The 23380-nt window shown below is 41.7% G+C and overlaps 1 protein-coding gene across 1 annotated transcript; it reads right to left on the bottom strand.

The window, feature by feature from the left end:
* Window positions 1-1574: 1574 nt before the first annotated feature.
* Window positions 1575-19251, bottom strand: LOC146628535 (polypyrimidine tract-binding protein 3-like). Its single transcript, XM_085359590.1, has 14 exons — window positions 19204-19251; window positions 18427-18490; window positions 18171-18337; window positions 14797-14940; window positions 14506-14667; window positions 14287-14397; window positions 13946-14102; window positions 13319-13378; window positions 13063-13175; window positions 5239-5272; window positions 5058-5150; window positions 2791-3013; window positions 2618-2695; window positions 1575-2209 (listed from the first exon to the last, which is right to left on the bottom strand). Exons 2-14 carry the CDS (start codon window positions 18449-18451, stop codon window positions 2077-2079), a joined length of 1500 nt encoding a protein of 499 aa, XP_085215716.1. The 5' UTR covers window positions 18452-18490; window positions 19204-19251; the 3' UTR covers window positions 1575-2076.
* Between the last annotated feature and the right edge of the window lie 4129 nt (window positions 19252-23380).

Raw genomic sequence — 23380 nt, forward strand, 5'->3', positions numbered from 1 at the left:
CCAGTCAGATGAATCATGTTTGTTTATTGTTGTTGTTGTTTATTTTTTCTAAAGACTTATCTAATGTGGAACAGACCAATCACAGTTCACAACTGTGTCACGATAGGAACAATAAAGTTTTATCTCAACCTAAAATCTGTAAGTGTTTTGTGACAGGCTCAGTTGATTGAGTGGGGGGAGTCTTTGGCAGTCAGATGATTTTATTTAATTATTCAGTGATTCATGCTACAACTTCCTGTCAAAGTTTCAGAATAAATAAAAATTAACAAACTTTGTTTTGGAGCAGAGTGCGGCTTAGCTTAGCGCTGCCCCCTCCCATCATGCACTGGTCCATGTTAAAAATATTTCATATAATAACAATAAAGTCCCACCAGCTCCCACAATGCACCACAACTACTTTACATCAGCTGATACATTCAGGTATAAAAACAGTTTGTTTTAACAAAAAGTTTAAATAAAAATCAAAATAAAATCCCAACATTTTAAACAACCATTTCTAACCTTATTCTGAAAGGGAAAATATATTTTGAAGATTTCATGTTTTCACATACACGCTTTTTAATCCCAACTGTTTATTAATTAATTAACCAAGGCTAGAATAAATATGTAGACAACTGTAAACAAAAATGCTTTCAAAACATTAGCAGGGAATGTTATTTTGAAAGGCAATAGTAGGTGGGTTTATCGCAAAATTCTTTTTTTTAAAAACGGTGTGGTTTACATTTAAATTTAAATGAAGAAAAACAGTTTTCTAGGCCATTCAAACAGGAAGTGATTTCATAATGGGGGCAAATGGATTTGTCCAATTAAAAGGCACAGGAACTTTGGCTTGTTTTGACCCCACCCACCCACAACGCTTGTAACAATTTCACATAAAGTGCTTAAAATCTTTAAATAAGTGGAAAAAAACTCCAATATTAAAAGAAGTAAATTAAAAATGTAAAATGGGGAAAGTTGAACAGAAAATGAACTAAATGGCAGCGGTAGGCAGGTCTGAGGTCAGAAGGCAAACTGGGAATCGGCAGCTTCCTGTATTTTGTGGCTTTTTTCCCATTTTAAAAAAAAAAAAAAAAAAATCGAATCCAAACAGAAAATGAAAAAAATTATTAAAATAAGGGAGTGAAATTAATAAAATTAATTCAGTAAAAGATGGGACATTTGAAGCTCAACCACTCACAACTCAGCTTAATATACACACATACACACACACACACACACATAAATACCCACGCACAAACACACAGAAAGCCTTACATGTTGTACAGTATAAATACATTCATGATTAAAAAACCCACCCAAAATGTTGACCACCAACAAAAATATTTTAAATGAAGTAGAAAAATTCTACTTAAAAAAAAAAAAAAAAATCTAAAGACACACAAAACAATCCATCACCAAAACCTCCAAACACCACGTAAAAAACCAGAACCCAGCATAATAATTCAGAAAATAAGGCACAGAAGAAGATTTGAGATCGCAGCTTAACCCTAAAATAATAATTAAAAATAATAATCATTAACATAATTCCAGCCAATCAGACGGCAGTGTGCAGAGAGGCTGAAAATTCAAAAATAACAAGGCGGAAGTTTGTGAAGAACGAGAAAAATAAAAACCTGAAGTAAAAAGAAAAACGTTGGAATCTGAATTTTAAACATAAAAAAGGGTCAAATCATTTCATTTCATTTAAAAATATCTATAATAATTTACTTAATGCTCATTGGTAATTTTAAATAAAGATAAATTTAAAGTAAACCTTTGATAAAAGGCAGGTTTTTTCCTTCTTTTTTTTTTTTTTTTTTTACTTCCTGATTTCGTTTCCTGCATCACATTAACAAACACAAACTGACGTCACCTCCATGATGGACTTCATTACCCACAATGCACTGCTACTCAGTCTGCTCCGGAATGTGCTCTGTAACCTCTGTAGCCATGGCCATGACCCTCGGTTGTGACATCATTTGCCACCATGATACGAGGCTTGCTGTAGGCACAGAAAGATATCCCCGTGGTCTGTCTGTCTGCGCCGCGGGCCAATCAGAAGCCCTGCGCTCTGAGCGGCCGCTCAGAGGTCAAAGGTCAGATGGTGGACTTGGAAAAGGACACCCGGAGGTGCTGGTTGTGGTCCAGCTGGTGGTCGTGAAGGGCGATCAGAGCCTCAATGGCTTCCTCCACCGAAGCCAGCTGCATCAGCGCCATCTTCCTATCCTTCCTGTGACATCAGAGGAAGTGACATCATCACCCACAACCCATCAGAAAGGAGGGAGAGGAAAGGAGTACATAAACACTTACAAAAAAAAAGTTTAAAGAATTTTTAATATTTTTTTTTAACATTAGAAACTGAAGAGAAAACTGAACTTTTTAAACAGTTTATTTCATTATTTTTTTCTTTTTTCATTATTTCGTAAAGTAAACATTTCATACAGTAAACAATTATAGATTTAAATAATATTTTATAAAAATTTACATTTAAAATTATTCAGTAACATCTGTATTTAAAAAATATGTTTTTTGTTTTCATTTAAATAGTATTTTTCTTTTTAAATAAATCATAATAATCTGCCTTTTTCTGATTGGTTAACAAGCACAAATCAGTGAACGGAGTTGCTTTGTTACTTACTGGAAAAACTTGAAAGCTTTTACTGCAAATCCATTCAAAGAAAATAAATCCTTCAACGCCTCCTCGCTCACTGAAGAGCTAGGAAACAAGGAAACAATGAAGGACAACGATATTTAAATGCATATCAGTCTCCAAGAGTCAAACACATCAAACAGGAAGCGAGGCGGTCTTACGGGATGTTGGAGAGGTGCAACGTTGCTGACGGAGGGAAGATGTTGTTGAAGTTTTTGGAGCCCGGCTTTTTGAAGCGGTGGAGGGCAGAGCCTGAGAAGTCCCGAGTCAGTGCTTGTTCTTCTTGCCCAGCCCCTCCGCGAGGCAGCTGCACCACCGGGTGTTTGGACAACGTCACCCGGATCACGTTACCATGGAGACGCTGCCCGTTCAGGTGACTCATCGCTGTCATTGAAGAACAAAGAGATAAACAAGAATTTGTCTTCTGCTCATCCATTACAGTATTAAAATCATTAAAAATACAATTCCGAACTTTTCATTCATTATAATTCAATTGACCACTGTACTCCCGTGCATTTAGTCATTATTCATGACAATATTTATTATTATCAGGGCTCTAGAGTGCGACCAATTTGGTCGCAAATGCGACCAAATTTCTCCATGGTGCGACTAATAAAAAATACTTGGTTGCACCGGTGCGACCAAGTAAAAAAAATACTTGGTCACACCGGTGCAACCAAGTATTTTCTCGGAAAAAAAACGTTTCAGCAACCCTGAAAGTCTCCGTGTGTTCAACAACAGACACACATTATGCCCATGTCGTGTTCTAAACCAATCAGAGATACTCAGAGGCGGGGACCTCTGTGATTGGCCGTGGTCCAGATATTCCTGCAGACCTACTTGTGTTTACGTTTGAAAGTGCGGGCAGATAGAGAAGGGTGAGTAGCCCAGGTCAGAAGTGTATGAAGTTGGTATTGAGAAAATATGAAAAGAACAATTGATAACTTTTTCGTTAAGTTAAGGCCTGATCAGTCCAAAATTCTGAGCCAGCGCTCTGACACGGAGCCATCAACCTCTCCGTTTTTGTCAAACACTGGTCCGGAGACGGCATCAGAAAATGAGCCACATACGATCGACTCCCAGCCGGAGTCCACTGAAAGTAAAAGTGAGAAAATGTATAGATTTCGAATCGAGTGGCTTGACCAGTTTCCCTGGCTAAGATACAGCCAAGCTGACAATATGATGCACTGCATTTATTGTCGCGAGTGTGGAAAGACCATGGCCGGCAACACAGCATTTGTCACTGGTGCTAATACGTTTCGAATTGAAACGCTGAAAAAGCATACAGCATCGAGAAGACACATTATATGCCGCGATAAATGCTCTGCCAAAATGTCCCCGCTCCCCACTGCCTTTCAGCGGCAGGCAGGTGTAAACAGGTCATCGGAGGAGGCCGAGATGATCATTAAGTTTAACATCGCCTACAATATTGCAAAAGAAGAAGTTCCGTTTACTAAGTTCAAGTCAGAAATAACTCTTCACAGGAAAAATGGCTTGGACATAAACCCCACATACAGCAATGATGTTGCGTGCGCCCAGTTTATAGGCGTAATCGCTGACACACTGAAAAAAAAGACGTCAGTGGAAATTGCGAACAGTACATACATGGCCTTCCTGATCGATGGAGACACAGACATCGCCACAAAAGAATGTGTCATTGTGTACGCTCGTATCTTGCAAAAAGGAAGACCAGCGAATATACTGATTGGACACATTGAGGTCCAGCATGCCCATGCCCAAGGTAAGCCATGTCATGTCACGTAGCCTATGTATATGATTAATAATATTACGTCGTGTTACTGAATTAACCATATCTAGCATGTTCTTATCATTGAAAATTAAACATAGCAATAATACATGAATATAGAAACTCAAACTGAAAAAGACTGCATTGTAAACTCTTGATCTGATAAGTAAATGGTATTTTTTTTTTAAATTTGTTTAGGAATTTATGCTGCCTCAAAGAAAGCATTTGCTGCTCTTGGGGACCAGTGCAGTAACTGGTTGGATAAAATCATTGCTATGGGGGCTGATGGAGCTGCTGTTAATTTGGGCAGCAAAGGGGGTGTCAAGTTAATCATTTTGAAAGGTTGTTAGTTAATCATTTACAAATAAAAAAAAAACGTGAACATGTAAAACTGCGGTGTTAAGTAATGCAGTTAAAAAATTTGGGTACGCCTAAATTTTGTGCTGGTGCGCCTAAATTTTATTTTTAGGCGCACCAGTGCAACCATGGCAAAAAGTTAGTCTAGAGCCCTGATTATGCTGAATTAATCATCATCACAGATTAATTCACTGAACTGGAATTAAAAACTAAAGTAGCTCTGACCTTCTGTATCATCGCTCACAGCGTCATTAAAAATGAAGAAAAAAAATGTTAAAATGAATTAATTTTGTTTTTTTTTAAATGAACTGAATTGTTTCAGACCGAGTTGAGCCTGCGTGGCGTCGCTCATCTGAACAAGAGCGTTTTCCTTCTTGTTGAAGAGGATTTTCACTCTCTGAACGTCTCCGTAAACACCTGAAAAAACATGAAACAAAACTGTCAATGAATCAGCACAGAAACACCTTTCAAACACGTTAAAGAAATAAAATCTGAGTTTTCCTACCGAACAGGATGAAGAGGCAGTGAGGCGTGACGTTCTGCAGAAGGTGAATAAAATTAGTTCAGTGGAAAATATATGTTTAAAGATTATAACTTGAAGTTTTTGACTAAGTATCGTTCCTTTCCAATTCCACCGAAAGCAAAAGAAAATCAATTAAAAAATTTAAATGCCATATATCTGTCCAATGACTTCTTCACAAGAAATTCAATATACAGGGTGGGCCATTTATATGGATACACCGTAATAACATGGGAATGGTTGGTGATATTAAAGTCCTGTTTGTGGCACATTAGTATATGTGAGGGGGCAAACTCCTCAAGATGGGTGGTGACCATGGTGGCCATTTAGAAGTCGGCCATCTTGGATACAACTTTTGTTTTTTCAATAGGAAGAGGGCCATGTGACACATCAAACTTATTGGTAATGTCACAAGAAAAACAATGGTGTGCTTGGTTTCAACGTAACTTTATTCTTTCATGAGTTATTTACAAGTTTCTCTTCGTTCACAGCCATTGACATGTCGAAGAGGTTAACACGTGAGGAGCGGATCGAAATTGTTGATATCTGGTGAACGCAGTAACCGGGTCATTGCAGCAGATTTGAATGCAATACACCCTACGAGACCACCCATCTCCCATGCTACAGTTAGCAAACTGCTTGCTAAGTTTCGTGAAACTGGTTCAGTGTTGGATTTGCCAAAATGTGGACGCAAGAAAACTGTCACTAAGAAACATCAGTGGCTGTCCTAGCTTCATTCAGCAAGAGCCCACAGTGTAGCACTTGCCGCATGTCACTGGAGAGTGGCATTAGTCGAACATCCCTTCGGCGGATATTAGCTACTCACAAATGGCACCCTTACAAACTCCAGCTGCTGCAGCATCTCAACGAGGATGACCCAGATCGGCGCACAGAATTTGCAGAATGGGCAAAACAAAAATTGGAACAGGACCCTCAGTTCACGCAGAAGATTTTGTTCAGTGATGAGGCAAACTTTTATGTGAATGGTGAAGTTAACAAACAAAACCACCGCTATTGGTCTGACACTAACCCACATTGGATGGGTCCCTCCAAGACTGTTGGAACAACAAAAGTGATGGTTTGGTGTGGTATATGGGGTACAACGATAGTGGGTCCATTCTTCATCAATGGAAACCTCAAGGCCACTGGATATTTGAAATTGCTACATGATGATGTGTTTCCCTCTTTATGCACTGAAGCTGGCACGTTCCCTGAGTTCTTCCAGCAAGATGGTGCACCACCACATTATGGGTGCCAGGTCCGAGCATTCCTAGATGAACAGTTTTCTGGAAAGTGGATTGGTCGTCGTGGGCCATTTGAATGGTCCCCAAGGTCTCCCGATCTGACCCCCTTAGACTTTTATCTTTGAGGTCATCTGAAGGCAACTGTCTATGGTGTGAAGATACGAGATGTGCAGCACCTGAAACTACGGATACTGGATGCCTGTGCTGGCATTTCTCCTGCGGTGTTGCTATCAGTGTGTGAAGAGTGGGAGAAGAGGGTTGCATTGACAATCCAACACAATGGGCAGCACATTGAACACATTTTATAAGTGGTCAGAAACTTGTAAATAACACATGAAAGAATAAAGTTACGTTGAAACCAAGCACACCATTGTTTTTCTTGTGACATTACCAATAGGTTTGATGAGTCACATGGCCCTCTTCCTATCCGATTGTTCAGTCTGACGTCACTAGCCGTGTCTGGGTCTAAACTCCGCTGCAGGTCCATATATCAAACGATCACTATGGCATTACTGAGAGTTGAAAAACTGTCTAAAGTCTTTCATCTTTAATAAAATGATCAGCGTTCTGCTCTACCAGGTGTAACAATTGAGTTTAACATCCAGGCATCCATGAAAACGGAATTTATGACATTTAACGGCGTTAGAAGTTAGCAGGGAGTTAGCTCGCTAGCTTCTATCTAAATACAATATAGCATGTCCTCACTGCGGGGTTTTGGAAACAAATTAAAACGTACAGCTCTGCTATCACTTCTAGCATAAATGAAGACAGAAAACTAAACAGCAGTGACGTTTGTAGGGTTACTGAAGTTTGGCTAGCTGGTATATAATGATGTGCTACGAGACCGCTAGCGACACAGCTATGTTAGCATAATATAAACAAGCTAACTTTTTTTCCCGCTCGATAAAAGTTAACGTGAGTGTTCTCGGTGGTCAGGAACAAATGTAATCACATGGCAGGATGCTGTAAAAGGACCAAACTTCAGCCAGGAGAACAACTGAGATAATCCATCCATAATATGAGGTTAGTCATTCATATACTGCTGCATGGGCTGGGCTGTAGTTACATCCTAAGGTTTTAAAAACTGAGCTTAAATAAATGATTAGCGGTAATAAAAGCCGAGGGAGGTTAACAGTGATCACTGACTGTTTTAGGAGCTTTTTAAGATCAAATAGAAGAAAATACATAACATTAAACATGTTAATAACACAAAAGCCATATTAAACGCAGACTACTTTAGACCCGGAAGTAGGATTCGTCGCGTCATCACTGAACAACCGGATAGAAAAAACAAAAGTTGTATCCAAGATGGCCGACTTCTAAATGGCCACCATGGTCACCACCCATCTTGAGGAGTTTGCCCCCTCACATATACTAATGTGCCACAAACAGGACTTTAATATCACCAACCATGTTATTACAGTGTATCCACATAAATGGCCCACCCTGTAGATACGAATGCATGCACTTTCTGCTAGGGCTGCTCAATTAATCGAATTTTAATCACGATTACGATCTGGGCTTTCAACGATCATTAAAAATGACTGAGCCGATTATTAGCCCCTCCCTCATTTATCCGCGACACCTTAAAGGCCGGTCCGTGAAAATATTGTCGGGCATAAACCGGTCCGTGGCGCAAAAAAGGTTGGAGACCGCTGATTAAGAGGACCTGAGGGAAGCTCGGAAAGCTAAGCAGAAGTTATTTGGAGAGTGACTGCCGTTGGTTGAAAAGAGAGTTAAAAAAAAAAAAAAAACTTCAGTGGTGTTGCACACTATTTTATATTATTTTTTTAAAGTCATTGTTAACCCTTTAAAGCCGGTCAGAGCAGTAAGCTCCGTTTTGCGTAACTATTGTTAAATCCCTGTAGAACCTGAACCGTGTAAGCTAGCGCAATAATTTGTTTTGCATATGAAACCGGAGGAGTTGTACTTACATCTTATGCCATCAGCTTGTCCTCGGTCACGGTTTCGTTTCACATATAGCTTTGCAAAAATTGCATAAAAAGCGCTTGCAGGAACAAAAACATAATATTCCAGAAACACGCTTTGCCGTTCCTATCAGCTGTTCGTAACACTTCCCACAGTGAAATGATGCACATGCTGTTTTCTTTGCAAATTTGCATCATAGGATTGTTTTTTGTTTTTCCTGCAGTATATAAAAATTGCTGTATCTCCAAAATAAAACTATGAAGACACTCAAAATAAATTTCCTGTGGTGGGAAACTATTTTTTGCAACTTTATTGTATTTAAAGTTTTGAGGGATAAACCTCTTAAATTTCTCCAAGTAGAAATATATGTAAACAAAACAAAAGCGATTTTCAATTTTTTTTGTAGTTTATTGCACTTTTTTGCAATTTATGTAATTACTATGGACTTAATGCATACATATTATTAAAATATGGGCTATAACAGTTGTATTGATGTATAGCAACTTGAAATGCTCCCACAAATGGCACTACAGCATGTAAAAAAATAATATAAGCTCTGGTGGACTTGGTTCTATAGTAGGTCTTAAAGGGTTAAATAAATATCGTCAAATAATCGTGATCTCAATTTCAGTGAAAATAATCGTGATTATCATTTTTGCCATAATCGAGCAGCCCTACTTTCTGCAATACTGATATTAAGACTACAGAGCATCTTTTTTATTCATGTGAAAGTTCCAGATCTTTTGGGGATGATTTTCAGTACTGGCTAACCTCCATAAATATTGACTGCCCTTCTCTAACCTTTCAAGTATTAGATTCTAGTTGCAAAATTTTTCATTCACAAAGGTCGCTTATTGAAAATTACTCCGATTTTTGCTGGATTTAAAAATGAAGTGCTGCTGTGGAAGGCTTCATTAGACAAGTGTAACTTAAATAAAGCTCACACCTTACTTGATTGTATGTGCGTACTTTTGTTTTTTACTTTTATATGATAGATCACCTTACTGTACTTGTACTTGTATGTTTACCTACAGCCACAATACACACCCCTCGTCCAAAGGCAGCCTGTCACAACGCGCTCCATCCGGAGATGGACCCCAGAAAAGGAGGATGCTCTGAGAGACTGCTATGACACCACAGACTGGGATGTGCTCCTGAGCCCACATGGTGAGGACATAGAGGGGGCGACACACTGTCTTACAGACTACCTCAACTTTTGTGTGGACACGGTCGCCCCTGCTAAGACGGTACGGTGTTATCCTAATAACAAACCGTGGGTAACACAGGAAGTCAAAGCTGTCCTCAACATGAAGAAGAAGGCTTTCAGGAGCAAAGTGAAGGAGGAGATGAAAGCAGCACAGCGGGAGGTGAAACGCTGCCTGAGGGAAGCAAAGGACACCTACAGGAGGAAGGTGGAGCAGAAGTTGGAGAGGAACAATATGAGGGAGGTCTGGAATGGTGTGAAAACCATCACAGGCCACAACACCAAGAAAAGCACAGTGGGGGGGACTGTGGAGAAGGCAAACGAACTTAACAACTTCTTCAACAGGTTTGACCAGCCCACAACCCCCCCACCCTCACCTTCACTACAGAGTCCTCTCCCCACTCTCCTACCTCCCTCGCTTCCCCCCCTTCCTGACACCATGACACCCCCCTCCTCCAATCCCTCTCTCAGCAGCAAGACATCTCCCCCCCTCCCCTCTTCCCAAACATCTCCCAGTGTCACAGTGGATCAGGTCAGGAGACAACTGAGGAAGCTTCGCCCCAGAAAGGCAGCAGGCCCAGACAAGGTGTGTCCTAGGATGCTAAAGGCGTGTGCTGCTGAACTTGGGGAGCCGCTACAACGAGTCTTCAACCTCAGTCTGCGACTGGGGAGAGTGCCCGCCCTATGGAAGACATCCTGCATCGTCCCGGTCCCCAAAAAGAACCGGCCCAATGAGCTGAATGACTTCCGACCGGTGGCACTGACGTCACATCTTATGAAGACTCTAGAGCGGCTCTTCCTCAACTTCCTCCGACCACAGGTACAACATGCCCAGGACCCACTACAGTTTGCATACAAGGCGGGTGTCGGAGTGGAGGATGCCATCCTGTACCTCCTACACAGAGCCCACTCACACCTGGATGGGGGAAAAGGCACGGTCAGGATCCTGTTTCTTGACTTTTCCAGTGCCTTTAATACCATCCGGCCCTGTATGCTTCAAGAAAAACTGAACAGGATGGAGGTGGACCCCTGCCTGGTGGCTTGGATCTCCGACTACCTCACCGACAGACCACAGTACGTCAGGCTGAAGGACATCACGTCTGACACAGTGGTCAGCAGCACAGGAGCACCACAGGGAACTGTGCTGTCCCCTCTTCTCTTCACCCTGTACACCTCTGACTTCTGCTACAACTCTGAATTATGCCACATTCAGAAGTTTGCAGACGACACAGCCATCATGGGGTGTATCTGGGATGATCAGGAAGAGGAGTACAGAAGTCTGGTGAGGAACTTTGTCGCATGGAGTCACACAAACCACCTGCAACTCAACACCTCAAAGACTAAGGAACTGGTTGTGGACTTCGGGAGGTCCAGAGAAGGTCCACTGCCGGTTCAGATAGAGGGGGAGGAGGTGGAGGTGGTCAACAAGTACAAGTACCTCGGGCTGTGGGTGGACAATAAACTGGACTGGTCATGCAACACAGAGCACCTGTATAAAAAAGCCCAAAGCCGACTGTACTTCCTCAGGAGGCTGAGGTCTTTTAACATCTGCAGGAAGCTCCTGAGGATGTTTTACCAGTCGGTGGTTGCTGGAGTACTTTTCTATGCTGTGGTGTGCTGGGGGAGCAGCACAGCAAAGAGGGACTCATCCAGGCTGGAGAAACTGATCAGGAAGGCTAGCTCTGTGGTCGGCATGAAGCTGGACACTCTGGTGACAGTGGCAGAGAAAAGGACATTAAAGAAACTGATGGACATTATGGACAATGCCAGGCATCCTCTGCACACGGCCATTAACAACCAGAAGAGTCTGTTCAGTGACAGGTTGCTTCTCCCAAAGACAAGAACTAACAGACTTAAAAACTCCTTTGTCCCACACGCCATCAGACTGTTTAACTCCTCTCTGGAGGGGAGAGGGAGGGGAAACAGGAGGACAAAGGAGGGGGGAACAACTAAGCTGTAGTGCCTCTTCACCTCACTGTGCAATACCTTTTGTGCAATACTTTTGTAAATAGTCAACGGTGCAATAGACTCAATACTTGAAATGTGCAATTCACTTGTATTTTTATTTTTATTCCTATTTATTCTATTTATCCCCTTCGTATATTTTATTTATATTGTCTCTGTATTTATATATATGTGTGTGTGTATAACTCTGTAACTTCTGTCGGTGCTGTGCTTTTTTGGAAATCGAATTTCCCAGAGGAACCCACCCGAGGGATTAATAAAGTTCTATCTTATCTCTCTCTTATCTTATGCTGCTTTATGGTATTTCTGACCTATACTGTTCTTTTGTTCTTTATTCGATGGCTGCTTTGTTCTTAACCACTTGTACTTGTATGTAACTTTTTGTTGTCATGTAAAATGAGTGCTGTAATTGTTATTTTGTTCAAAAACAAAAAACAAGTTAGCTCAGTGAGCTGTGCTCTGATTGGATAGTGGTCGTGTCCAAATTCATGGGCTGCATCCTCCTGAGGCCGCATTTGTAGACCGATTACGTCACAGCGACACGCCGAAGGCTGTCCAAATTCGTAGACTCATCCGAATGTAGCCGACAAATGCGTCCTCCTTTTCCCCGAATTTTAAGGATGGGTCGGGTGTGTCCTTCGTGGCCCACCATATCCCAGAATTCATAGCGCGGCCCAGCCAAACTCCAGTTTCCAACAATGGCGGCCGCTACTAAGTTTTAAAATTACTCATACTAATCTTTCAGGGTCACAAAATAAACTTTTAACATATTTTCAGGCGAGGAAGTAGTTGTGTAAACTTCAAATATCTGCTCGGTTTATCAAGATATCGCATATTTGCAAAAGTGCTTCGAGGTTTTCGGAGGCGTCTGCTACCCACCAGCTCGATAGCTAGCCGGGAGCTCGAGGGTCACTGAAGCCGCCGAGAAGGGCACAACTCCCGGCACATCATTTTCAGATCACCGCGGACTTTCGCTGCTCGGGTTAAACGTAATATATAAGTCACTTAGACAACCTAAAAATGTTATTGTTGGGCTTTTTTCAGTGTTTTGTTTGTTCGTGAGTAAATCGGTTTGGCTGAGATTAAAGTTATTAGATAAGATTAGATAAAATAAAACTTTATTAATCCCCCGGGTGGGTTCCTCCTTGGTTTTTACACAGCTGACTAAACGTCAAACAGAAACCTGATTAAACATAAGTATGAGACAGTCGAGAATTTACGCCAGTGTCCCGTTATATTTTAGATAGCAAGGAGCAGACGGCTGAGTTTATTAAACTCCACCGAGACAGCGGTGACGCTAATCAGAAGGCTAGACCGTCCAATTTCACGGCCGTTTACTTCCGGCCTACCCGACCTTCTGAGGACCCGGCCCACGTAGACCGCGAAGGCCGGTGTCCTCAGGAGGATGCAGCCCATGAATTTGGACACGACCAGTGACTGTGTGAGCTAGCATGTGTGACCTCTGACCTCTGGGTTCAGGTTCGACACCAGCAGCACCGAATGGACAGCAGGAGGCGCCATCTGCAGCGAGACGCGAGGATGAGACACTAGCGAGCCGGGGACGGGCGCCATGGACAGACCTGAGGACGGAAAACACCAAAACTTTATTTCAGTGGTTTCCATATTCACGCTCAGCGCATCCAGCAGCCGGATTATTAAACATGGACTCATCTTAAAACATGTAAATGTCAATGGTCAAAGGTGATGTTCATGTGCAACTCACCTGTGTGTTGGTGGAAAGTGGGTGGGAATGCCGCTGCTCCATACGGAGGCAAAGCTACACCTGAAACACACATACAGGTTAGCTCACTAGCCCCGCCCCCATACAATGACTCTGAGGTCTGCATAGAGTTATAGAAATGACAGCTGCTGGTCAGTCGAGGTGTGTGCGCTTATTGAGTTGTAATGAATTTGTACAACTGAAACACCAGCGTACTTGATGATGTCACAGGTCCAGAGTTCTTTCGGCCGTCCCCTCTTAATTTAACTGTGACTAATATGTTATGAAGCTTAACTTTAATCTCAGCCAACTCGATTTACTCAGGAACAAATAAAACACTGAAAAAAGCCAAACATTAACATTTCAAAGTTATCTAAGAGACCTATATATCATGTTTAACCTGAGTAGTAAAAGACCGCGGGGGGGGGTTGAAAATGATGTGCCGGGAATCCGCTGTTCTCGCCGGCTCTAGTGATCCTCGACCTCCCAGTCTGCTATGGAGCTGGTGGGTAACAGACGTCTCCGAAGACGTCGGAGGCATCAGGGAATATTTACGGCTTGACTTATCACGAGTACACGAGAACACAAGTACGCAAAAGTATGCATATTGAGACAGGCCCTTACTCTTACCGAAGGTGGCGGCGGGCTCTAGCTCTCCGCTTGGCAGGTCGGCTCTGGTGAAATCCCGACTCTTGTCGTTGTTGTACTTCACGTTGAGCACGCTCAGTTTGGAGAAGTCGATCCTCAGCGTGCAGCAGCCGTTATAGATGTTCTGACCGTCTAGAGTCTGACAGACAGAAGGACACATACTGTGATCTGACTGGACCCGCACCAGTTCAGACCTAGAACTGGAGCTGGATTTCTAAATGTGTGTGTGTGTGTGTGTGTGTGTGTGTGTGTGTGTGTGTGTGTGTGTGTGTGTGTGAGAGAGAGAGAGAGAGTGAGAATGTGTGTGTAGGTGTATGACTCACAGCCTTGGCGTGCTGAGCATGCACGGTGTCGCTGAACTGCAGGAGAGCCTGAAACTGGTTGTTTCTGGTGAACGTGATGATCTTCAGCACGGAGCCAAACTTACTAAAGATCTGTGGAAAAATTTTATTAATACCACCAAGAACTGTTAGAAAGGACATGATAATAAAAACTTCAATAATAATAACAATAATAACACTGATGATATCTGCAGTCCTGACCTGCTGGAGGACCTCCAGAGTCACAGGGTAAAATAAATTCTCCACAATGATTCTCAGGACGGGACTCTGACCTGGAGCTATGCCCCGGCCCTCCCCACCTGAAGCCATGTTCCCAGAGTGCACTGCTCCTGCATTCATGGCCTGCAGCGTTGCCTGAGCCCTCTGTCAGCAAACAAACATATTATTGATTGTTTAAAGGACCATCTCGCTGCTTTTTGTAAACAGATGACAGATCAAACTTCAAACAAATAAACAGACACCATGGGTGGGGCCTGAGCTGCTGCTCCTCACCTGATTGGTCATATTGTCAGTCTTGAGCTCGCGATGGGTGGAGTACTGAATGTAGACTGGCTGACTCCTGATGGAGGGAGTGGCTGAGGTGTAGTAGTTCACCATGGTAACAGCGGCTTCTTCTGACGCCATTTCTAAAAACGCCTGAAAAGAAAAAAAACGATTACTTAAAAATTTCATGTGTTCCTCTCTGTGTGAGTCTGTCACGGTGGGACATCTTTTCTAAGCTAACATTAGCTAGAGCTGCTCTCTGTAGAAAATTTGTCCATTCACACAGAAGGGAAAAAAAGATTTGCTTGGATCATGTGACAGGTGTAAACAAAATAAAGCAGTGAGGGAGCAGTACAAAAGCCTTTCATTACTTTAATCCACGCTGAGATCAGACCACAAAGGAGACTGAAGAGAACACAAAGCCTCAGCCATCATGTGTTTGACTTTCACTACCTCACAAATTACACAACACAGTGAACCACACTGCTGTGCAGAAGTCTTGAACCGCCCCTTATTTCTGACCAGTTTTGGAAGACTGTTTTTTGTTTGTAAACCCGCTCTCTGTGAGCCATTCAAGAATGAAAATGCTCCAAACACAAAGAGTAACAAGTGTCTATGCACAACAGAAAACTTAGTGAGGAACCAGCTTTAAATAATTTTAGACTCTTTGTTACTCGCCTGTTACAGCCTGTCATAAAAACACACCACTCAGTGGAAGAGTGGCTTAGACCCTGCCTAACATTCACATACACTTGTTGCACTCTGATGGATGTATCGTGGGTAATTTAGGGTTCAGTATCTGTCCCCCCGATACTTCCACATGCCTCAGAGCAGCTGCAGGTGGAACCATTTATCTCTGCACACGTTTCACTGAACCAATTTCCCATCGTTCCATCAAAATACAAAGAAATGAGGGCTGACTTGAAACTTTTGCACAACACCATATTACAACACAAGCTGAAATAAGAGTTCAGCTCTGGTGCCATGACTCACACCTGAAACATGTCATTACTTGTTTCCATGAACATGTCACTGTTAGTGACAGACCCATGAGACGATTATTAAAATAACTTGTAGTGTCCAATGCATCAATGAAGGATTATTTCTCTCTGGATGAGAGGTCAGCTGTAAGAACCTGAGAGGGCACTAAAGCAATGAGAAGCCATTAAAAAAAGACAATCTGAGTCACATGCGGCGTGATGACATAGACAAGATAAAATACAAATAAACAGTGTGCTGGTTGGCTCAGCTGGAGCTCTGCATATACAGGGTACAATCATATTAACTGTTTTTACTAAGAAACAAAACTGACATGCCCATTTTCCCACTAAATTTGAATTCAACAAAGAGGTGTTGTGGGCGGGAATTCATTTTGCTCCGTCTCTCCGCTCCTTCACTCTGATGTCCAGAGGCCTGCGCTACAAAGCAGGATTTGGTCTTATCCATGTGACTTCAGGTTTAACTCTTTTTTCTGTTTTTCAAAGGTGGTTCACTTTTTACTGGGATATATCGCTATGGTTACTTATGCTGCAAACAGGCTATGTTCCAGATTACACATCAACAGGTGTGAAACTCCCACCTACTGACTAATCAATTCTCTGGAAAACAGCATCGCCACTCCTGGCAGAGCCCTCAGACTGCTGCGCAGAGTCTCTCTCGCGGAGAGGGTTGGACCAAGTGACCCTGAATCCTCCCTTAGTTATGATGCAGTAGGTGTAGGCTGCTGGGGGATTCCCATTATGCACTGAGTGTTTCTTCTTCACTCACTATGTGTTAATAAACCTCTCTGAAATTAATCATTAGTTATTATTAATCTCTGGCTCCCCTCCACAGCATGTCTTTGTCCTGTCAAACCGGTCGCTGCACATGGCCACCCCTGCCTGAACCTGTTTCTACTGGAGGTTTCTACCTGTTAAAAGGGAGCTTTTCCTTCCCACTGTCGCTTAGGTGCTTGTTCATAGGGTTGCTTAATTGTTGGGGTTTTCTCCGCAGTATTGTAGAGTTTTTATTTTACAATATGCAAGGTGTGAGGTGACTGTTTGGTGCTGTACAAATAAAACTGAACTAAACTGAATGTCTCTGTGCTTCCCCAATGAGCATCAGTATAAACATAGATTGTTAGATGCAGCTTTACTTCTTTTCTTTTTTTTTTACCTGTTTAATGCAAACAAGTTACAACAACGTTATTATAGTATTAAATGGACTAAATCTGAAGTTGATTCAGTTGAATGAAATAGTCTAAAATCTGTGATGATTTTATCAGTGAGAGCTGCTCCACAGTTTGCAAAACGTCTTATTTTCCTAGACATCAAAAGTGCCTGGCACGTGTTCATCTGTCTGCTCTTCTATTCCTCCTAAGCAGTTACATTTTGTCGAATTTATGAGAAACAGTGCCATTTCCAAAAGCCTTCCATCTTCTAAACAGATACCTTCCAAACTCGTCCCGCCTTTGTACACAACTTATTTGTTCTGATTGGATGTCATCTTGTTTTTATTATTTGACAAAAGTCTCGATACATTTTATCATCATTTTCATGTTTCTGCACAAGCTTTTATTTAGATATTGCCTTGTTTTCGTCAGAAAAAAACATTGCAGTCGCACATTCACACAGTCACATTTTAACTGGCGTTCTTTCCAGGCTTTAAATAGGCTAAGCTGTTGTCCAGTCTAACTGACCGAAGCATTTAAAGCACTCACGCCTTCATAAAGCGCTGGTCCTCCACCACTACTTTCGTTAAGCAGGTATCTGTATACTGTGTTCAATCTTGTTAGATTTTTCTCATATTACAGCTTTATCTCCCTTTGCAGCTTTGTGTGACTGCTTATCCTGATTGCAGATGTTAGGGTAAGTGAATCCAGACGAAGGAAAGATAGGTGGGTACAACTCGCGTTGGGGGTGAGGGAAGGGAGACAGGATAGTGAGGGTCTATTGTAGGGTCTTTACCTTACGACATGTTGTGATTTGGTGCTGTATAAATAAAACTGAACTGAAGTGAATAACAAAGTGCCTTCTTGTGGCTAACTAAAGAGCTATATAATGACACACAGTGATTACTCACTCAGTACAACCTCACAAACCCCCACACAGCTACCAAATGTGTTAGTAATAAATTTGGATGCAAGATGACGTCGCAAGCAGTCGCAGCCGAACGCCGCTCTCAACAATTTAGTGGATTTCTTTTTATTTTGTGTATTTTTATTTCACTTTTCCTCCAATTAACAAGAGCACATGTGCTGTACAGTAAAACTGAATTGCTCAGGGTTCTAAACCACATAAACCTGCACACTTTCACCAGCAATGACTTAATAATAATAAAGAACAGGTTAAGAGGAATTCAGACAGTTGTGTACTGCGCACCTTGCTGGCATCGTTAGCGCTCACCTGATTCTTTGTCTTCAGTGTGATCAGCTGACTAACTCGACCAAAGGGAAGCGCCAGAGAAAGCACTTCCTGTTCAGAGACGTCAGGGGGAAGCTGACGCAGGTGAAGGACCCGAGATGGGACGCACTGAGCACGCTCTGAAACACACAGTCTATCAGTGCCATCCACTGCAGATAGACAGAAACAGACAGGTAAATTATGATGGAAAGGGTTCAGGTGGGAGGAGCTTCCCTTTCATAGACTTTCATAGACTCACCTGTGGACAGGTGAGAGGAGCTCATGTTCTCAGAGCTGCTGACAGACGAGCTGAACTCTGACTCCTGGAAACAAACACAATAATCAGTTATTGAAATGTCAAAGTTATATCACATTTCATCAATTTATTAATGAATTTATCAAATCAGCAGCACATGAACCTCCATATTTAAAATCCTGTCTTCTTTTGCAATTTTTTTTTGAGACGTGATTGATCTTTAAAGCCTGTTTCCTGAGACAGACTGCAGGAGATGATTGATGACTTCTTCATTTTCAGCTCTGAGCTTCTGTTTAACTTTACCGCTAACATTTTAACCATTAACCTTCTCCCGGGATCAGTTAAAGAAGCTTCGGGCTCTGCTGGTGACATTTTAGAACCCCAAAGTCGAACTAATTAACAGAAAATGAAAGTAATTCCTCTCTGTTTGTACACAGACAGAGAGGCTCTTTGCGTGAACACGCACATATCGCGAGATTTCAGGTAATAAAACACCGCGGCTGTCGCTACTGTTGCCCCGTGACACTTTCACGCCGAGCCGAACAGAACAGAGCAGAGTTGCACAGCACAGCGCACGAGCAACTAAACAGCGCGCGAGGAGCAGGAAAACGGGGCTCTGGGAGAGCATTTCAGTAAACACCAACAACAAACAGGCAGGGAGGGGCGCATCTGAGGCTCGCGCAGGTGCGGTTCAGTCACCAAGGAAACGAAGGGAGGAAGGAAGGTAAAAGTGCGGTGGGAACGGTTCCGAGAAGGTTCGGGACGGTTTCCCGTTCTCACCCGTCCATGGTCCGTGCTGAGGAAGAGGAGGAAGCGCAGCAGAGAAGGAGTTGTTTTGGTCCGCGAGCCTTCGCAGCCAGGCAGCCACCAAGGAGAACAACGAGCTCACTTCCCGTTTGGTGACGTCACGACAGAACATGGCGTCTGGAGGACACACCTCAGATAAAAAGAAATACAATAATTATAAAAAATAATTATAGTAACAATTAAAAGACTTAAGAATAAGTCAAATATATTCATTGTATTTAAAACAATATCAAATACATGTACAATTAAAAATACTATTACAAACAGATAAATGTAAAAAGATTTTACAAAATGACATTTAAAAGAAAATGCATGTTTTGTATGTAAAATTAACATAAATTAAAATGAAAAATAATTCCTGAAATATGGAATAAAATAAAAAGTACTTAGTTTATTTTTTTTTCAAAGCAAGATAAATAAAATCAATTTAAAATTGCTTATCAATTATAACTCCATTAAACACATTAAATAAATTTAATTTCTGCCTTAAATTCAAAATATGGTATAAATTTAAATAAATACTAATAAAAATTGCTTCAAGTAAAATAAAAATGTAATTTATAATAAAATACATGTTGAAATGTATTAGGCCTTCATTCATGTAAAATAATATGTGTTTGAAAAAATCTGAAATTCTACATTTGAAAACAATCGCAAAAATTATTGCAATGCAATTCTACCAGTTTTGGCAGCTTTTATGAAAATAGAACAAAAAAAGCTCTACTCCTTTTATTTAAAAAAAAAAAAAACAAAAAAAAAGAAGAAGCACTTTTTTCACACTTTTTGTTGAACTCCTGAGTGTTCTTGTTTGGGTGCCTAATATTTAAAGGGGAGAGCAGTGTTGTACTATTTTAGACTGTCATATTTGGTTTCCCTGCCATGGCTGTTCCACATTGGACTACCACCTCTAGTATTAGTATATTTTGGAGAAATTAATCGGACTGTTGTCTGAAGTGTAATCCTTTTTCTTTTTTCTTAACTTTATCTGACTGAAGACAGACCAGCTGTAGCCACTATGACATCACCCATCTACTGTACAGACACAGATACCTGCTAAATGCTGAATTGTAGAATTTCACTCATCAGAACTCCACCTCAGACTTTTAATGTCTGTTAGTACATTTGACTCCACAGCAGATTTTATAACACTATTTAATAAAAAGCTCCAACCGCTCAAACACGGTCCACAGGTCCAGTAAAAGGGACTTAAATTAGCTGAGGTGAAGCCTAGCAGGTAGCTAGAAACTACAGCACCTGTCTGAGGACCACCCCTAATAATGCAAACTCTAAGCCTCAATACAGTTTAATCAGGTGAGTTATAAAGGTGAAGATGCAAGGAGCAGAATCTGATGGTGAAGGTAGTGTTTAATTACCCAGGGTCAGCCGTCCAAAGCAACAGACAGTGCACAAGGAAGGTGGAGTGGACAGAGATGAGTGGGTGATGTGTGAAAGGGAGAGTTGATAAGCTCGTAGTGAGACCTGCTGTGATGGATGGTTCAGGGATGGTGGCACTGATTAAAAGAGGCAGGAGGGTGAGCTGTTAGATGTTAAAGATGAGATGTTAAAATCTCTTCTTTTGGTGCTGAGCAGGATGGGCGGGATTAGAAAAGGGCACATGAGCTCAGGCTCAGCGGTTTGGAGACAAAGTCTGAGGTGTTTTTGACATTAGACCTCAGACATTTGATGGATGTACTGAAGGAAAACATGCAGAGAATTGGTGTTTGAGGCCCCTAAAGGAGCGGCTAAAGAGGAAACAGGTGAGTTATACATGTAGTTCTGAAGAGGACCCTGGACAGACACCAAACCTCCTTGTATCAGTTTGTAAACATCAGTGACAACAGTGCAAACTGTTCCCTGTGTCCTTTTTGGTCTAATTGTTTTTGTTTTGTGTGCCCAGCCTTGTCAGTCTGTTGGAAGCACATATCTGGGAGGGGATGAACAAATTTCCTTTATTTGTCTCTTGATGAAAAAAAATTAGTTCATGGTGCCACAGGTGGACAGTTTGTTCCTGATTTTCATTACATTTCCTGCTCAGACTAGAAGTTTTTGTTATCAAATATCATAACCCAAGATGCTTAACTCTGTCCAAGCATGATTACAAAAGTATCCTCACTGTCCAATATGTTTCTCCTGCAACATTTTAGCTTCATGGTCACAGTCTGCTCAGCACTGCCACCTTCACCTTCACTGCAACCTTCAAAATATAAGACCTTATATAAGGTCTTATATTTTATATAAGGTCTTATATTCTGAAACACAGGAACTCTGCCAGTTTTTAGCACAATTCTGTTTTTGATTTCTTGTTTGTTGATTCAACATCTGCTAACTCTTCAGTTATTGGTGCAAACCAAGATTTCAACTCACTTTTATACACACACACACACACACACACACACACACACACACACACACACAAAATATAAATATATGTGCGTGTGTGTGTGTGTGTGTGTGTGTGTGTGTGTGTGTGTGTGTGTGTGTGTGTGTGCATATATATATTAATAAATGACAAATTAAAAAGGCATGAACATTTTTTTGGATCGAAAAAATACATTTTTATTAATAGAGATTTCACTACTGAGGTTAAACATGATATATAAGTCACTTAGATCACTTCTAAATGTTAATGTTTGGTTTATTTCAGTGTTTTATTTGTTCCTGAGTAAACCGGTTTGGCTGTGATTAAAGTTAAGCTTCATAACATATTACTCCCAGTTAAATTAAGAGGGGACAGCAGTAAAAACTCCGGACCTGTGACATCATCAAGTACGCTGGTGTTCCAATTGTACAAATCTCGAGTCTGTACTCCCGTGCGTTCTCGGCGAGTAGTACTTGAGAATTGAGAAAGGGCCTCTGTCTTGCTAGCTTGCGCTGCGCTCAGGGGATCTGCACTCGACAGTGCAGCCTAGGCGGAGTAGTCGAATGCAGATCCACTGAGCGCTCAACACAGACAGCATCGTCAGAAGGAAAGTTGATAAAATAAATTAAAAATTTTGTATTGTTCGATACATATGCATACCGAACCGAAAGCACTGTATCGAACGGTTCAATATCGATACGAGTATTGTTGCACCCCTAATATATATGTATAATAAATTGGTTACAAGATAGCTTTTAACTTCTTACACAGTGTGTCTTTGTCCTGTCTTCCTGCTCTAATGGCTACCTATCCCTGTTGTAGGTTTCTTCCTGTTGAAGGGAAGTTTTTCCTTCCCTTTGTCGCTAAAGTGCTTGCTCACAGGGAGCCATGTGATTGTTGGTGTTTTTAGTTTTCTTTGCATTACACAGGTCTGAAAAAAATAAAATAAAAATTCAGCTGCATTGGCGGTCCTAGCCTGTTTGGCGCCCTGGGCGAACACTCCCTCGGGTTGTGTGAGACTTTAAATCATCAAACTGTAAATTATTATAAATTTTAAATTGTTATTGATCCCTTTACCCCTGGTCCTAAAGTGTATATTTATTTTCTCACTCTTCTTATATTTATTGTTTGTTTACTTGCACTACTGTAACTGGAGCCTCGTCATCTTGTCTCTCTACTGGACTGTATGTAGCGGAGATGACAATAAAGTTTACTTTGACTTCAGCAGCAAGCAGGCGCACCGAGGGCTCTCGCGCTCACTTTTCACATACAGAATTTGGAAAAAACATCGGTGCAAATTATAAGTCTGTATCATGATCTCTGGTGTTTTCGTGTTCGTTGGTTTGTTTTTTATTTTGTTTTATTTTCCGAGTTGGTTATTAGACGCTGCTCCAGCCAGCCAGAGAATCCCCCGCCGCCCCGCCCTCTCCTCCCTGTGCCGCAAGCAGCAGGCGCACCTCGCAAACGGAGGGTGCCCTTACTCCCAGCAAATGGGCGATAGAAAACCGATCGGTACCTGCGCCATTCCCACTATGCGCTGGCTGATGTCGGGGCAGCATGAGTAGCCTACGAGCAAGTTTTTTGTTTTTGTTTTTTGCCGATGCCCGTGATGCCGCCCCCACCACGATGCCGCCCGGGGCAACCGCCCGTGTCGCCCGTATCAGAAACCGCTACTGTTCAGCTGCATGGAATACTTTTGGTAAATTTCATGTTTTTTAGGGTGTTGACTCAAAAAATGATCTTCAGTTGCCTCCATGACGTACAGTTTTCTTTTGTTTTCTTTTTGTTTTT

This window comes from Diplotaxodon limnothrissa, linkage group LG7 (assembly GCF_057381915.1).
Source record: "Diplotaxodon limnothrissa isolate DT_005_m linkage group LG7, D_limnothrissa_male_GT1.1, whole genome shotgun sequence".
Lineage (NCBI taxonomy): Eukaryota > Metazoa > Chordata > Actinopteri > Cichliformes > Cichlidae > Diplotaxodon > Diplotaxodon limnothrissa.